At 45.6% G+C, this 17,873-nt stretch overlaps 2 protein-coding genes across 4 annotated transcripts in view; both read right to left on the minus strand.

Annotated features, from left to right (window-relative positions):
• LOC106609610 (exocyst complex component 4) overlaps window positions 1–17,873 on the minus strand; it is an 816,839-nt gene that overhangs the window by 500,051 nt on the left and 298,915 nt on the right. The gene's annotated exons all lie outside the window — the stretch shown is intronic.
• The window catches only part of LOC106570703 (KH domain-containing, RNA-binding, signal transduction-associated protein 1), a 28,814-nt gene continuing 15,224 nt past the window's right edge, over window positions 4,284–17,873 (minus strand). The window contains exons 5-11 of one of the 3 annotated variants that reach the window (XR_001320733.2): window positions 14,245–14,387; window positions 13,883–14,111; window positions 12,218–12,285; window positions 11,628–11,686; window positions 11,116–11,325; window positions 8,785–8,887; window positions 4,284–5,598 (exon numbers count right to left, since the gene is read on the minus strand). Coding sequence is in view for 2 of the 3 variants with exons in the window: in XM_014143174.2 (XP_013998649.2) it covers window positions 11,219–11,325; window positions 11,628–11,686; window positions 12,218–12,285; window positions 13,883–14,111; window positions 14,245–14,387 (606 nt within the window). In the remaining variant the exon portion in view is untranslated. Of the gene's footprint in view, window positions 5,599–8,784; window positions 8,888–9,943; window positions 11,326–11,627; window positions 11,687–12,217; window positions 12,286–13,882; window positions 14,112–14,244; window positions 14,388–17,873 lie in introns of those variants that run through there. The other 2 variants (XM_014143174.2, XM_014143175.2) reach the window with 2 other exon arrangements.

Here is a 17,873-nt window from a genome sequence, read left to right on the forward strand (position 1 = left end):
GATTCCTCCTGGGGATTTTGAGGAAGTGAAATAGGCTTTCGCTTCCAGTGTGTCATGAGGGAAAAACATTATGGGGGACAAAACATCATTAACCAAACACGGAATCGGTCTGGAAACACTCCTCCAAGACTGGAATCTTGTTTTTCCTAATGGGCAACAGAAAAACACACGTACCAGTCGGTGCGTTCAGCAGATCTTTTAACCAACCCTGTCCAAAAACCTTGAACCTTGACCTTATAAATTTGACATTTGGAGCAACAGAACAACGCTGAGCAGGAGTCAACCCAAGGTGTCAGAAACACGACAAAATTGAACATTTGGAGGAACTTCAAAATGTGATGTTTGGAGAAATGTGGATAAATGTCTAATTCTGCAGTGAGAAAGTGAAAGCTTGTTGGCCTGGCCACAGGTACACAATAACCCATCCAGTCTCCTTCACACAGGTACACAATAACACATCCAGTCTCCTTCACACAGGTACACAATAACACATCACCTCCCCTTCACACAGGTACACAATAACTCCCACACATACAGTTCCAGAACCCCACCATCCATCCTCACCACCACCAGTCTCCATGTGTGAAAACATGGTGCCACTACCAGCTGGCAACTAGGGGATGAGAAGACATTAGACAACGCTCCAACCCACAGCGATGAGTTACCTTACCGCCAGAACTCACAGGGAAAGAAATAGACACAACTGTAGCTTGTATAAAAAGCAGTCATTTTAATACGATTTGCTACAAAACATGCAATAAAATACATCAGACACTGCAATTCATATTCTGTCAGCACAGTTGACATCTCTACAGAAACTTTTTTATTTTTTTTATATATGTTGACTTCACATCAGAACACAAATGTTTAATCTATGCAATTCATCCCACATAAAATGTCCAAATTAAATAAAAAACACCTGGCAACCTGGCTTCTACAAAACATGAGTGATTGTTTGATGAGCCCCCTCCCTCCTTCCCGTCTTCCAGTTGTTACATGGAGACACAGAGGACAGCTGCGTATCAACTGGCAGCCTATTCCCTATACATTCGGCCTATGGGCCCAGGTCAAAAGTAGTGCACTATAAAGGGAATAGGGAAGTCATTTGGGATGCTGATTAAGCCTCACCGTGGGGACAGATTGATTTAAAAAAAAAAGGTCTGTGTTTAATACAGTAATGCACGGTTACTGTACTGACATTGTCAGCACACACACACACACACACACACACACACACACACACACACCCTACTCCAGGGAATTGACAGAAGGCCATTAGTAGTAATTGGTAGAACTGACTGACAGAAGTAATAGAAAAAGCAGGAGAGACGGGGATGGAGTCAGGGGAGAGCAGGAGAGACAGGAGGTAGGGATGGAGTCAGGGGAGAGCAGGAGAGACAGGAGGTAGGGAGGGAGTCAGGGGAGAGCAGGAGAGACAGGAGGTAGGGAGGGAGTCAGGGGAGAGCAGGAGAGACAGGAGGTAGGGAGGGAGTCAGGGGAGAGCAGGAGAGACAGGAGGTAGGGATGGAGTCAGGGGAGAGCAGGAGAGACAGGAGGTAGGGAGGGAGTCAGGGGAGAGCAGGAGAGACAGGAGGTAGGGAGGGAGTCAGGGGAGAGCAGGAGAGACAGGAGGTAGGGAGGGAGTCAGGGGAGAGCAGGAGAGACAGGAGGTAGGGAGGGAGTCAGGGGAGAGCAGGAGAGACAGGAGGTAGGGAGGGAGTCAGGGGAGAGCAGGAGAGACAGGAGGTAGGGAGGGAGTCAGGGGAGAGCAGGAGAGACAGGAGGTAGGGAGGGAGTCAGGGGAGAGCAGGAGAGACAGGAGGTATGGAGGGAGTCAGGGGAGAGCAGGAGAGACAGGAGGTAGGGAGGGAGTCAGGGGAGAGCAGGAGAGACAGGAGGTAGGGATGGAGTCAGGGGAGAGCAGGAGAGACAGGAGGTAGGGAGGGAGTCAGGGGAGAGCAGGAGAGACAGGAGGTAGGGAGGGAGTCAGGGGAGAGCAGGAGAGACAGGAGGTAGGGAGGGAGTCAGGGGAGAGCAGGAGAGACAGGAGGTAGGGGATGGAGTCAGGGGAGAGCAGGAGAGACAGGAGGTAGGGAGGGAGTCAGGGGAGAGCAGGAGAGACAGGAGGTAGGGAGGGAGTCAGGGGAGAGCAGGAGAGACAGGAGGTAGGGAGGGAGTCAGGGGAGAGCAGGAGAGACAGGAGGTAGGTAGGGAGTCAGGGGAGAGCAGGAGAGACAGGAGGTAGGTAGGGAGTCAGGGGAGAGCAGGAGAGACAGGAGGTAGGGAGGGAGTCAGGGGAGAGCAGGAGAGACGGGGATGGAGTCAGGGGAGAGCAGGAGAGACAGGAGGTAGGGAGGGAGTCAGGGGAGAGCAGGAGAGACAGGAGGAAGGTAGGGAGGGAGTACGAGAGAGGAGGTAGGTAGGGAGGGAGTACGAGAGAGGAGGTAGGTAGGGAGGGAGTACGAGAGAGGAGGTAGGGAGGGAGGGAGTACGAGAGAGGAGGTAGGTAGGGAGGGAGTACGAGAGAGGAGGTAGGTAGGGAGGGAGTACGAGAGAGGAGGTAGGTAGGGAGGGAGTACGAGAGAGGAGGTAGGGAGGGAGGGAGTACGAGAGAGGAGGTAGGTAGGGAGGGAGTACGAGAGAGGAGGTAGGTAGGGAGTATGAGAGAGAGAGGAGGTAGGTAGGGAGGGAGTACGAGAGAGAGGAGGTAGGTAGGGAGGGAGTACGAGAGAGGAGGTAGGTAGGGAGTATGAGAGAGAGAGGAGGTAGGTAGGGAGGGAGTACGAGAGAGAGGAGGTAGGTAGGGAGGGAGTACGAGAGAGGAGGTAGGTAGGGAGTATGAGAGAGAGAGGAGGTAGGTAGGGAGGGAGTACGAGAGAGAGGAGGTAGGTAGGGAGGGAGTACGAGAGAGGAGGTAGGTAGGGAGGGAGTACGAGAGAGGAGGTAGGTAGGGAGTATGAGAGAGAGAGGAGGTAGGTAGGGAGGGAGTACGAGAGAGAGGAGGTAGGTAGGGAGGGAGTACGAGAGACAGGAGGTAGGGAGGAAGTCAGCGGAGGAGCCGGAGAGGGAGAGAGCAAATGCTGGTAATCTATCTCCCTCACACGCACTTCCCCTCACAGCCAGATCTCACAGCATTATCAGACTTGGACGTTGAGCAGTAATTGGTAGAACTGACTGACAGAAGTAATAGAAAAAGCAGGAGAGACGGGGATGGAGTCAGGGGAGAGCAGGAGAGACAGGAGGTAGGGAGGGAGTCAGGGGAGAGCAGGAGAGACAGGAGGTAGGGAGGGAGTCAGGGGAGAGCAGGAGAGACAGGAGGTAGGGAGGGAGTCAGGGGAGAGCAGGAGAGACAGGAGGTAGGGAGGGGAGTCAGGGGAGAGCAGGAGAGACAGGAGGTAGGGAGGGAGTCAGGGGAGAGCAGGAGAGACAGGAGGTAGGGAGGGAGTCAGGGGAGAGCAGGAGAGACAGGAGGTAGGGAGGGAGTCAGGGGAGAGCAGGAGAGACAGGAGGTAGGGAGGGAGTCAGGGGAGAGCAGGAGAGACAGGAGGTAGGGAGGGAGTCAGGGGAGAGCAGGAGAGACAGGAGGTAGGGAGGGAGTCAGGGGAGAGCAGGAGAGACAGGAGGTAGGGAGGGAGTCAGGGGAGAGCAGGAGAGACAGGAGGTAGGGAGGGAGTCAGGGGAGAGCAGGAGAGACAGGAGGTAGGTAGGGAGTCAGGGGAGAGCAGGAGAGACAGGAGGTAGGGAGGGAGTCAGGGGAGAGCAGGAGAGACAGGAGGTAGGTAGGGAGGGAGTACGAGAGAGGAGGTAGGTAGGGAGGGAGTACGAGAGAGGAGGTAGGTAGGGAGGGAGTACGAGAGAGGAGGTGGGTAGGGAGGGAGTACGAGAGAGGAGGTAGGTAGGGAGGGAGTACGAGAGAGGAGGTAGGTAGGGAGGGAGTACGAGAGAGGAGGTAGGTAGGGAGGGAGGGAGTACGAGAGAGGAGGTAGGTAGGGAGGGAGTACGAGAGAGGAGGTAGGTAGGGAGGGAGTACGAGAGAGGAGGTAGGTAGGGAGTATGAGAGAGAGAGGAGGTAGGTAGGGAGGGAGTACGAGAGAGAGGAGGTAGGTAGGGAGGGAGTACGAGAGAGGAGGTAGGTAGGGAGTATGAGAGAGAGAGGAGGTAGGTAGGGAGGGAGTACGAGAGAGAGGAGGTAGGTAGGGAGGGAGTACGAGAGAGGAGGTAGGTAGGGAGGGAGTACGAGAGAGGAGGTAGGTAGGGAGTATGAGAGAGAGAGGAGGTAGGAGGGAGGGAGTACGAGAGAGAGGAGGTAGGTAGGGAGGGAGTACGAGAGACAGGAGGTAGGGAGGAAGTCAGCGGAGGAGCCGGAGAGGGAGAGAGCAAATGCTGGTAATCTATCTCCCTCACACGCACTTCCCCTCACAGCCAGATCTCACAGCATTATCAGACTTGGACGTTGAGCAAGCCAACATTTGTTGCGAAAGCTTTGCACATTTGAGCGGAAAGAACATGCAAATGCATTTCACATTAGCATTTCATATCTTTAGGGCAACATAGGCTGGGTTATGCCAGGGATTGTCTGTTGTACGTGTGCGTGTATGTGTGAGTGATATTCAGTGTGTGAACGACGTGGCGAGCAGCAGAGAACTCGAGCAGAACAGATTCACTCTTAGGGCGTCTTGATTTCACAAGCACATAGCATCATTTACCATGATATTAAACCATAAAGACAAAGAAACAGACATGGACACAGGCTGTATCTGTTAAACAGTATAATGAACAATCTGTCTATGAGGGGGTGAATAAATACAGCTTGCCTTGCAGAAAGTAAAAATGTGTTCAACCCTTCAAAGAAAATATAAGACAACCAATTAAAGGGAAATTTAAACCAATTTCACAGCTGGTTACAGCCTGGGTGGTCATTTTCATAGTACATTTTTCCATAACAATGAAGTTTCACTTACTACAAACTGTAAAGCGTCTTGGAAACCGTTCACATTAGAAACCAATACAAAAGTGATTAGTATCAAAAGTACCTAGCAGTGAATAAGCAGTACAGTATCAAAACGCCACAGTCAAACATACAGACATCACAAGCATAGCTTCACAGTGTCATAGCTTCACAGTTAGTGTCATAGCTTCAGGGTCATAGCTTCACAGTTAGTGTCATAGCTTCACAGTTAGTGTCATAGCTTCAGTGTCATAGCTTCACAGTTAGTGTCATAGCTTCAGTGTCATAGCTTCACAGTTAGTGTCATAGCTTCAGTGTCATAGCTTCACAGTTAGTGTCATAGCTTCAGTGTCATAGCTTCACAGTTAGTGTCATAGCTTCAGGGTCATAGCTTCACATTCCAGAATCTTCTCCCCTCATCCAGATTCTAATACAGAGCCTCATAGAATCACCCCTCTTCTTTTTCTAGCGGGGCCTAGGCTCCCCTCCGTAGCCTACATCTGCTCTCTGGTCCTTTTGGCAGCCTGCCCTCCTTCCGGACTGCTCTACCCCAGTATTGGTGCCTTCCACTGGGTCAGTCCTTCACTGCGGAGCCTGACGGAGATCCAGTGCTCTGTCATGTAGAACCCTGCTGCTCCTGCACCACCTCACTGCAGAGGGGAACACAGAGAACACAGCCAAACAAACAATGTTAGCGTTCATTCTTACGAGAACCAATCTACATTGATATATATAGTCTTCCCTGTGGCTCAGTTGGTAGAGCATGGTGTTTGCAACGCCAGCATGGTGTGTGCAACGCCAAGGTTGTGGGTTCGATTCCCACGGGGAGCCAGTACAAAAATAAATACATTAAAAAAATAATAATAATAATTGCATGAAATGAAATGTATGCATTCACTACTTTAAGTCGCTCTGGATAAGAGCGTCTGCTAAATGACTAAAATGTAAATGTAAATATTCAACATGCCTCGAGGAAGGAGAACAAGAACCAATCTAATGATATATTCAACATTCCACTCAAGTATTAGACTTTTAGCTGACCAGGATCTTTATTGGCAGTATAAATGAGCATTGGATCAAGGCTGGAAGGAAAGCCTTTATCTCTCCAAGAGGATGGTTGGTCATTCCTCCCCTCTACTTCAACAACAGCCATCTATCTGACTATACGAGGAAGGACTGAAAACAGCTCGTTTAAAACCACCACCCACCGTTAAGAAAAACTAGCTTCTCAACACCGTTCTGATGTTATCGTCACTTGACATTTTTACAGCTAGTAGTCCATTCCTACAGGCTCTATTTCCTGTCACAACCCCCCAGGGCTCCATGGTTACTGTCCTGTCACAACCCCCCAGGGCTCCATGGTTACTGTCCTGTCAACCCCCCAGGGCTCCATGGTTACTGTCCTGTCACAACCCCCCAGGGCTCCATGGTTACTGTCCTGTCAACCCCCCAGGGCTCCATGGTTACTGTCCTGTCACAACCCCCCAGGGCTCCATGGTTACTGTCCTGTCACAACCCCCCAGGGCTCCATGGTTACTGTCCTGTCAACCCCCCAGGGCTCCATGGTTACTGTCCGGTCACAACCCCCCAGGGCTCCATGGTTACTGTCCTGTCAAACCCCCAGGGCTCCATGGTTACTGTCCTGTCACAACCCCCCAGGGCTCCATGGTTACTGTCCTGTCACAACCCCCCAGGGCTCCATGGTTACTGTCCTGTCACAACCCCCCAGGGCTCCATGGTTACTGTCCTGTCACAACCCCCCAGGGCTCCATGGTTACTGTCCTGTCACAACCCCCCAGAACGACATGGTTACTGTCCAGTCACAACCCCCCAGGGCTCCATGGTTACTGTCCTGTCACAACCCCCCAGAACGACATGGTTACTGTCCAGTCACAACCCCCCAGAACGACATGGTTACTGTCCAGTCACAACCCCCCAGAGCGACATGGTTACTGTCCAGTCACAACCCCACAACTCTAGAATCTGTACATTCCCATTAGTCATGTTCCCTAGGTAGACACACGTGTCTATAAGATCCCACAGTTGACAGTGCATGTCAGAGCAAAAACCAAGCCATGAGGTCAAAGGACTTGTCCGTAGAGCTCTGAGACAGGATTGTGTCGAGGCACAGATCTGGGGAAGGGTACCAAAACATTTCTGCAGCATCGAAGGTCCCCAAGAATCACTGTGGCCTCTTATCATTATTAAAATGGAAGAAGTTTGGAACCATCAAGACTCTTCCTAGAGCTGGCCGCCTGGCAAAAATGACCAATCGGGGGAGAAGGGCCTTGGTCAGGGAGGTGACCAAGAACCCGATGGTCACTTTGAGCAAAGTACAGAGAGATCATTGATGAAAACTTGCTCCAGAGCGCTCAGGACCTCAGACTGGGGCGAAGGTTCACCTTCCAACAGGACAACAACCCTAAGCATACAGCCAAAACAACACAGGAGTGGCTTCGGGACAAGTCTCGAATGTCCTTGAGTGGCCCAGCCAGAGCCTGGACTTGAACCCGATCTAACATCTCTGGAGAGACCTGAAAATAGCTGTGCAGCGACGCTCCCCATCCAACCTGACAGAGCTTGAGAGGATCTGCAGAGAAGAATGAGAGAAACTCACCAAATACAGGTGTGCCAAGCTTGTAGCGGCATACCCAAGAAGAATTGATGCTGTAATCGTTGGCAAAGGTGCTTCAACAAAGTACTGAGTAAAGGGTCTGAATAATTATGTTTTTTTATGCATTTGCAAAAATGTCTAAAAAACAGTTTTTGCTTTGTCATTACGGGGTATTGTTTGTAGATTGAGGGAACAAAACAATTTATCAATTTTAGAATAAGGCTGTAACATAACAAAATTTGGAAAAAGTCAATGGGGTCTGAATATTTTCTAAATGCACTGTAGGAGCGTCGTTATATCTCAGAGCTGTTTCCCCCCAAAAAAATGTTTTATTAAAATGTTGCACTTGAAAACGCTTGTAATCTAACGCCTGCCTCAGATCACTCATAGATCAGCTAAGTACGTCGTTAGATGCTTTTTTTCCCCACGTTACTTTGTTTCTTAAAAGTCTAAGTCGTGGGGGGGGGGGGTGCTAAGCTGACATCTGGAATTGTTTTAAAATGGGTATTATGACTCTAAAGTATAACCATAAAACATAGCAGTCAAACAGGGAAATGGTTCCAATAGTTTTTCCACCATTCATTTTTCCACCATAGGGGATTTTAGAAGCACTTATAACAAGGGCTGTGTTTGGTGTCGGCTTACCCTGGCGTGACGTTCTGATAACCGTGTAAAAACTCTCTCAGACAAGGTGACCTAGGCCTATTTCAATCATATTGAAATACATTTTATGTTCAATCAATTGGAGTTCCATTTTGCTACTTGTAGGCTACCGTCTGAAATTTGACTCAATATATTTAATGATGTGCCAAATCTGAGATTAGTGCATTATTAAGCATTAGAATAAGCCGACCTCAATATTTGTAGCCGTAGGTGGTAATACCTCTCTAGGAGCTGATTATGAAATAATTATAATGTTAAGGAAAGATTTGAATGGAGAAAGCTGATCTGAGAACAGCCCTCCCTTTCTTTCCATCCTATCAGTATCGACACATGCTCCAACGATGTAATTAGCGACCGTTCTCTCTGCAAGGTGTTTTGGGAAACGAATGTTACATCTTCAGCCGTTGCAGGAAAGATGAATCGTTAAAAAAAAACAAAAAAAAACACTCGTTTTAAATTAAAATGTAAACTTTTAAATAAGGCTAAATTGCAGCGATATCGAGAAACCGGGCACTGGTAAACTAGGTTGCCAAAACCCATTAGCGAAACAAATGCCTACCTGAGGTACGTATGGTATCATCTCTCCAGTAAGCCAACCTCTGACTGGTTCTCTCTCCAGTAAGCCACCCTCTGATTGGTCCTTGACTGACTAATAGTTGGACCTGAGGGAAGAGACACACTAAATCCATAACCAATAGGAAAACACTAGTGGACAGTTCAGTTAAAAATCATGCAAAAAAAAAAAAAATGGACAGAGTAGTTGTAGTCATAGTCATGCAACTCAAGCTTTTGTCCATTAGGTTCTACAAAATATGTAAAACTTGTTACAGTATATGCAACGTTTACACAAATATTGCAAAGAAAAAGTAGCAGCAGCTCAACTGGTTCAGAAGATATTGATAAAGATTCAGCTTTGTAGATTTTTATTTTAGCAAGAGTTATTATTAATACTATTCTAGGATATTTTGTTAGTACACAGACAATTTATTTTAGTAAATCTACAACTACAATAATATTGGAAGTTACTTTTTCTTTACTTTAGATTTTTGTTGATGTTGATGTTGTTGTTGACATGACTAGAATTCATCTTTTACTAAATTGCACGCATTTACCAGCAGCTTAATTCAATGTATAAACACACTATCAAATGACACATTTAGGGTTAAGGTTACCTTTATAGTGGAGCGATTACGGTTAAAACCATCCTCTCCTTTGCACTGCCATTACTCTCTTTACTAAAGTAGCCACCGCGTCGGCCACTACACACGACACGAACATCGAGGTCAAACCCTGAAACCTAAAGACTTAAAATGGTTGGAGTCCAGTTAATTTACTAACAAGAGTCTAGCAATGCATTTCTCATTACCGTCTACGACCACAGGTAAGATGGATTGAAAAAGTCTTTATACATACCCAGGCACTCAATGCTTTAGAGCTTTAAAACACATTAGGAAGCTATCCAGGTTATTTTAGAGGTCTTACCTCTGGCTCCTTTTTAAAAGTATAGAAAGAGAGAGAAAGAATAAGTTGTGCTGCTTTTTAAATAAATCAATCAAGACATCATTTAGTATATGTTAAGGGCTTCAGACTACAATACAAATCATTTAAATTTAAAAAAAAATGTGTTTTTGAAGAGAAATACAAATAAAAACACCTCTAACTACTAGGCTGTTAAATGTTATTTAAAAATATTCAAGAAATAAATCAAGTTACGGAAGTTTCATAGAAAAACAAACTAAATCTTTATTGACAAACTGCTACAAAACATCTTCTGGGCAGATGTAGTGGTACCTATTTAGACAAGCCTTACACAGAGCATAATGCATTTTAATGGAGAGGGTACATATACCAGTGGCAGAATAGTGGATACGTACAGTTTGGACGTTTTTAAAGTATGTACAAAGAGACCAGATTAATAAACTGCAGGATCCCTTCTCTGTATAAAGAGAAAACCCATGTGGAGATTTTTGTCCCAATCCTTCATTGCGTCATTTTTACATGCAGTTTATAGACTCAGATCAACCAATAAGATCCTCCAGTGACACATGTTGTTTTCTCTTAATCATGAGGCCGATCTAAGGCCATATTCTACTTCGAAGAAGTAGAATAACACAGAGCCATAATAAAATTAACTTAAAATTGTTGAACAACTTTAATAAAACAAATGAAGTAGGTGAGGACAGTCCATCTCTACAGTGGTTATTAGGCCTATATTTCAAAACTCTAATGTACAATGACAAAATATCATTATATAATCCCTGCTGCCTAAATCTAAATTGACAACTTTTAATTAAAAGACTATTTAAAACAAATGGGAATTATAAATCAAGAATGAATAGATCGCTGCTGCAAATTCCATTAACATTTGTTTGTTTTTACTGTTTCCTTTGACTTGATTTGACGTTTTTTTTTGTTTGGTCTATATTACATAACTGAAACAGCGTTGATGTTTCTTTTACTTTGCTATATTAAAACAGAATTTTGAAATGTAGCCTAAATGGGAATCTGCAACTGTCCCTTAACAAAGCTTTTTTTTTTTACAAAAGAATTAAAAATGGTTTTCTTAAGATGCTAACAAGTAGATAAGCAGTCTCCAATTCCACTGGAAATGAGCTTAAATCCAAAATGTAAAAAAAAAGAAAAAGTTTACGGTCAACAATGCAAAAAAAAGCCAAGGGAGAGATCGGGTCAGAGATAAAAACAGATAAACTAAAACTTCAAACCAAACTAAAATACAGTTATCTTCTCTAACCCATCTAAAAAAAAAACGCTTTAGGGTTGCTCTGAATGAAATATCAAACCAGCTTCAATCAGTCAAGATCCTCATTTTCTGTTTGTAAAAGTCCATCGTAGTAGAAAATACCAAAACAAAAACAAAACGGACAATTACTTTTTTCGAGGGTTGCTTAGAGCGAGAGCTGCCGTGGTAGACAGGTTGGTTGGTTGTCAGGGCAACTCGTTAGCGTTGGTCGCTAGGCGTTGTCATGGTGAGTTCAGTATTGTCTATAGGGGTGTTCTCGGTAAGGGCCCTTAGCCGCTCTGGAAGGTGGGGCCTTTCCCGCCGGTGCCGCTCTCTGGGCTCCGTTCCAGTCGTCCTGGGCTAGAGGGGTGAACCACACACAGACAGAACAGACAGAGACAAAAACAGAAATGTCATTACAAAACGAGCTTGGCTGTCACATAGACATCTCCAACTAAAACACAATTTCCTTCCGTTTCCCAAGCGCACTTCAACAAGGATGTATTGAACATGTGTTGTCGGCATTATGCATGAAATTTACCGACTACAGAACCAAACCAAATGTTGGCACATGCTGAGAGCAATAATCAAGACAGAAAACAGATTTCCCTCTCCGTAAAGGGCGAGAGGTTTGGCTTGAGAGTGGAGTAGTGACGTCTTACCGTAGGGTTCATATGCCTCCTGTACCTCTCCATGTCCGTAGTCGTAGTACTCTGGCTCTCTAAGAGAAGAACAGAGGAGAAAGAACATTTCAAAAAGCAGCACACCAAGCTAGCAGGCTAAACAAGCTAACCAGGTAGGTTGCTAACTAGCTCATCAAGCTAACTAGGTAGGTCGCTAACTAGCTTATCAAGCTAACCAGAAACGCAAGCTAGCCAGGAAACCAAGCAAACCAGCTGTCATCTTTGAGTTACATTTCATTCATAAAATCACTTAATATGTAAATCGAATAGCTTTAATAACTGATGTTAGCCAAGCGATAACCTAGTCACAGTTAGCTGAAGACAGCAGCCCATATCTTTCTCCGATTAAATAACACGTAGACTCAAAATAATCCAACCACAGGGGTAGGAAAGTTAATCCGTATGAACTCAAAAATATAGCCTATTTCAGTCCCTACAGTCCCCATAACTCAATAATCCAGTTTGAAAGTAGGGTAAGTGTAACCGTGAAGAGCAAGGACGTGAGAGCCAGAGCATGCACTAGCGTGTGTGTTGTTTGTTGCCAATAGACGGAGAGATTGGTGACTCACGCCTGTGGTTGACTGTAGTAATTGTCGTATGACTCGTACGCTGGCTCTGTGTAGCCCTCATCATAGGCCTAGTGAGAAGGGGAGAGCGAGAGAGAGGTAGAGAGAAAGAGACAGAAAGAGAGACAGAAAGAGTGAGGGGGGGGTCAGAAAGAGTAGCAGAGAGACAGAGTAAAAAAACATAAGAAAAGGCTTTATTTATCCTTGACCTGATGATGATGCAAGATGGCGCGGACAGATGGGGCAGCTCTGCTTCTAGCTCCTAAGCAACTTTGCAGTATTTTTTTAGTGTGTGTTATTTCTTACATTATTAGCCCAGGATTTGTTGGTGTGTTATTACATACAGCCAGAAATAACTTTTGGATATCAGAGCGGCGGTAACTCACCAGCATTACGACCGGGAATATGACTTTCCCGAATTTGTTCGTACCCCCCAGGGCAATTGAACTGATTCCAGAGGCTGATCCAAAACATAGCCAGTGGAGGTATTCGGAGTGGACTTCTAGTCCGACGCAGGAGGCGCGCACACCATCCATCGCTCTCAAGTATATTACTCACTAATGTTCAGTCTCTGGATAATAAAGTAGACGAGCGCAGGGTGCGAATCTCCTTCCAGAGAGACATCAGGGATTGTCACACAGAAACATGGTTCTCTCGGGATATACTGTCTTCGTCCATACAGCCAGCTGGGTTCTCAGTATATCGCGCAGACAGAAATAAAGAACTCGCCAGGAAGAAGAAAGGCGGGGGTGTATGTTTCATGATTAACCACTCATGGTGTGATTGTGATAACATACAGAAACTCAAGTCCTTTTGTTCACCTGACATAGAATACCTCCCAATCAAATGCCGACCGTATTACCTCCCAAGAGAATTCTCTTCGGTTATAATCACAGCCGTGTATATTCCCCCTCAAGCCAATACCACGACGGCCCTGAAAGAACTTCACTGGACTTTATGCAAACTGGAAACCGCATTTATTGTAGTTGGGGATTTTAACAAAGCAAATTTGAGTAAAACGCTACCGAAGTTTTCTCAACACATTGACTGTAGCACTCGCGTTGCTAAACACTCGACCACTGCTACCCCAACTTCGGGGATGCATACAAGGACCTCCCCCACCCTCTCTTCAGCAAATCTGATCACGACTTCATTTTGCTCCTCGCTTCCAGTAGGCAGAAACTCAAAACAGGAAGTACCCGTGCTAAGGACTATTCAATGCTGGTCTGACCAATCGGAATCCACACTTCAAGATTGTTTTGATCACGTGGCCTGGGATATGTTCCGGTCCAGCCTCAGAAAATAACAATCTTGAAAGGTAGGCAAGGCAAGGCTGTTGCTTCACTCTCTATTCTCTCTACAATAACACATTACTAGTCGACTCCCACTACTAGTACTGTCTTGACCTAGATCTGATCTCCCCTGGTGAAATAGAGTTCAACTAATCTGGATAAATTAGGGTTAACTAAACTAACCAGATTACATTCTTAACTATTCATTACAGGGTTCAAAGCCTTCCACATGAAGGTGTTCTCTGAATCATAGTATGGTCATTGTTACAATGTATCTTAATAACTACAACATGATTGGTGGAGAAAAAAAAATCTACTAGCTAAAATGATAAAGGACTGAACAGTCCTTTAAAAATGAATTGATATTTTAACTTACATATTCCTCATATTGTTCGTGTGCTGGGGCGTGTTGGTGTTGGGGGGGCATCCTGGGTGGTCCACCAGGGGCAGGGGGTCTAGCTCGGGATGTTGCTGCCCCTCGGACGGGGGCAGCTGGAGGTCCCCCTCTTCCTGCCGGTGCCCCCCTCACTACCCCAACTCTGGCTGGCCCCCCGCGGGGCGCACCACCCCTTGTGGCACCTCCACGTGGGAGCATACCTCTACCCCTGGAGAGATGGAGGAAGAGAGAAAGGAAGGAAAGAAGGAAGGAAGAGGACCAGACATAGATAGACCAGACAATGAATTGTCATCAGCCACCTTGATAAATGTCATCCTGAGTCTGTCTGCCTGTCTGGTTACCTGGATGCCCCTGTTTGTCCCGGTGGCCCTCCTCGGCCCGGTGGTCCGCCTCTACCTCGTGGGGCCCCTGGCCCGTGCTCCTGGCCCCCGTTCAGATAACCCATCTCCATGAACTGTTCCTGACAGATGTCATCCATCATGTCCTGCACACACACACAGAGAGAGAGAGAGACAGAGAGAGACAGAGAGAGACAGAGAGACAGAGAGACAGAGAGAGAGAGAGAGAGAGAGGACAGACAGAAAGGAGGAGGGTTGGTAGTAAAGACAGAAGGAGGATAGGGAAGGAGGGAAGAGAGGAAAGGTAATTACTAAGCCGCTCAATACAAACCATTCCTCTAATGACTAAAAGAGCAAGGCAGCAGGCAATAAAGAGCATGTCTCATGAAGCCTTTTAAAAACAGTGTGTATGTATACGCAGCACCCGAGTCCCCTACACAGGCAAGGTAAAAGAACTAGTGAATGTACTCTAGTGATAAATCTTCCATTTTTTTCCCTCTGTTTATTGGAGAGGTTGAAACAGATAAATAATGATACTCCTGCAGTAGGGAAGCTTTCACACACCAAGCATCAAACATAGTCTTTCTCCAGAGAGTCATTTTTGGGGGTCGAACCACGATCCGAGGTCACGTCTCAAAACGCCACCATCCTTATACTGTTCCCACTACTATGCACTATGGGCCCTGGGTCAAAAGTACTGTATGCATTATGTAAGGAATAGGGAGTCCTTTAGGGAGCCATTGTTCTCCACTCATCTCTAGAGTGACAACACACAGAAAACAACCATTTGTCTGATTATGTACTAATCCATGGCCAAGAGCAACACGGCATTGCCTTTGTTCAACAATTTAGACAGTTAATACTTTGCTGTACATTGGATCGTTTCTACCTAAGCTAACTAATTATGAAGACTAAATAGAGTGTTTTTTGGGGGGGCCATTGGAGAGAGACAGACTGCCTTCCACAGCTTAGAAAAATCGAACCACTTCAAACTAGACAAATGAAGCTCGCTAGCCTAGAATCATTTTCAGAGGGATAATTAACGGGTGTAATACTGAGCACTCCACTCCAATCTAAACAAGTCTGTCTGGGAAAATCACACTGTTACACCAAATCACTGCTTTACATTGACCCATATGAACCAAACAAACAAGGCTAACCTACAGTACCAGTCAAAAGTTTGGACACACCTACTCATTCAAGGGTTTTTCCTTTATTTTACACATTGTAGAATAATAATTATGAAACAACACCTATGGAATCATTTAGTAAGCAAAGTATTAAATCAAAATATATTCTAGATTCTTCAAAGTAGCCACCCTTTGCCTTGATGACAGCTTTGCACACACTTGGCATTCTCTCAACCACCTGGAATGCTTTTCCAACAGTCCTGAAGGAGTTCCCACATATGCTGAGCACTTGTTAGCTGCTTTTCATTCACTCTGCGGTCCAACTCATCCCAAACCATCTCAATTGGGTTGAGGTCAGGTGATTGTGGATGCCAGGTCATCTGATGCAGCACTCCATCACTCTCCTTCTTGGTCAAATCATTCTTACACAGCCTGGAGGTGTGTTGTTGGTCATTGTCCGGTTGAAAAACAAAAGATAGTCCCACTAAGCGCAAACCAAATGGGATGGTGTATCGCTGCAGAATGCTGTGGTAGCCATGCTGGTTATGTGTGCCTTGAATTCTAAATAAAATCACTGACAGTGTCACCAGCAATGCAGCCCCACACCATCACACCTCCTCCTCCATGCTTCACAGCAGGAACCACATGCAGAGATCATAATTCCACCTACTCTGCGTCTCACAAAGACACGGCGGTTGGAACCAAAAATCTCACATTTGGACTCATCAGACCAAAGGACAGATTTCCACTGGTGTAATGTCCATTGCTCGTGTTTCTTGGTCCAAGCAAGTCTCTTCTTCTTATTGGTGTCCTTTAGTAGTGGTTTCTTTGAAGCAATTTGACCATGGAGGCCTGATTCACACAGTCTCCTTTGAATAGTTGATGTTGTGATGTGTCTGTTACTTGAAGTGCGTGAAGCATTTATTTGGGTTGCAATTCCTGAGGCTGGTAACATTAATGCACTTATCCTCTGCAGCAGAGGTAACTCTGGGTCTTCCTTTCCTGTAGCGGTCCTCATGAGAGCCAGTTTCATCATAGTGTTTGATGGTTTTTGCAACTGCACTTGAAGAAACTTCCAAAGTTCTTGACATTTTCCTAGATTGACTGACCTTACACTCATTAACTGACGTTAAAAGCTTTACAACAAAGCTTTCTTAGTATCCAACAAGCTTTCTCAACCCTTGACCTTTGTTTAGGTGTTCAGAACAAGGTTATGTGGTTTGGTAAGTAGAATGACCCTCTCCCCACTGGTGTGATTACTACCTCTGACGGTTTTGAGGTATGACAAGTACTTGGGAGTATGGCTAGATGGTACAATGTCCTTCTCTTAGCACATATCAAAGCTGCAGGCTAAGGTTAAATCTAGACTTGGTTTCCTCCATCATAATCGCTCCTCTTTCACCCCAGCTGCCAAACTAACCATGATTCAAATGAACATCCTACCCATGCTAGATTACAGAGACATACTTTATAGATCGGTAGGTAAGGGGGCCCTAGAGCGGCGAGATGTTCTTTACCAAATCGGCCATCAGATTTGTCACCATTTGCCACCATTTTCTCCTTATAGGACACATCACTGCACTCTATACTACTCAGTAAACTGGTCATTTTTGTACACCCGTCACAAGACCCACTCGTTGATGCTTATTTATAAAACCCTCTTAGGCCTCACTCCCACCTAACTGAGATATCTACTACAGCCCTTATCCGCAACATTCTGTTAAAGGTCCCCAAAGCACACACATCCCTGGGTTGCTCCACTTTTCAGTTCGCTGCCACTTGCGACTGGATCAAGCTGCAAAAAAAACACTCAAGCTGGACCGTTTTATCTCCATCTCTTCACTCTAAGACTCAATCATGGACACTCTTACTGACAGTTGTGGCTGCTTCGTGTGATATATTGTTGTCTCTACCTTCTTGCCCTCTGTGCTGTTGTCTATGCCCAATAATGTTTATACCATGTTTTGTGTTGTCATGTGTTGCTGCCATGCTATGTTGTCGTCTTAGGTCTCTCTTTGTGTAGTGTCTCTCTTGTCGTGTGTTTTGTCCTATATTTCAATTTGATGTTATATTTTTTAATCCCAGCCCCCATCCCCGAAGCCTTTTGACTTTTCGTAGGCCGTCATTGTAAATAAGAATTTGTTCTTAACTGACTTGCTTAGTTAAATAAAATATACTGTGGTTTCTCTTTGCTTATTTGAGCTGTTCTTGCCATAATATGGACTTGGTCTTATACCAAGTAGGGCTATCTTCTGTATACCCTCCCTACCTTGTCACAACACAAATGATTGGCTCAAACGCATTAAGGAAAGAAATTCCACAAATTAACTTAGCAAGGCACACCTGTTAATTGAAATGCATTCCAGGTAACTACTTCATGGAGCTGGTTGAGAGAAAGCTTTGCACACTCTTGGCAGTCATCAAGCCAAAGGGTGGCTAATTTGAAGAACCTCAAATATAAAATATATTTTGATTTGTTTAACACTCTTTTGGTTACTCCAT

This window comes from Salmo salar, chromosome ssa17 (assembly GCF_905237065.1).
Source record: "Salmo salar chromosome ssa17, Ssal_v3.1, whole genome shotgun sequence".
Classification (NCBI taxonomy): domain Eukaryota; kingdom Metazoa; phylum Chordata; class Actinopteri; order Salmoniformes; family Salmonidae; genus Salmo; species Salmo salar.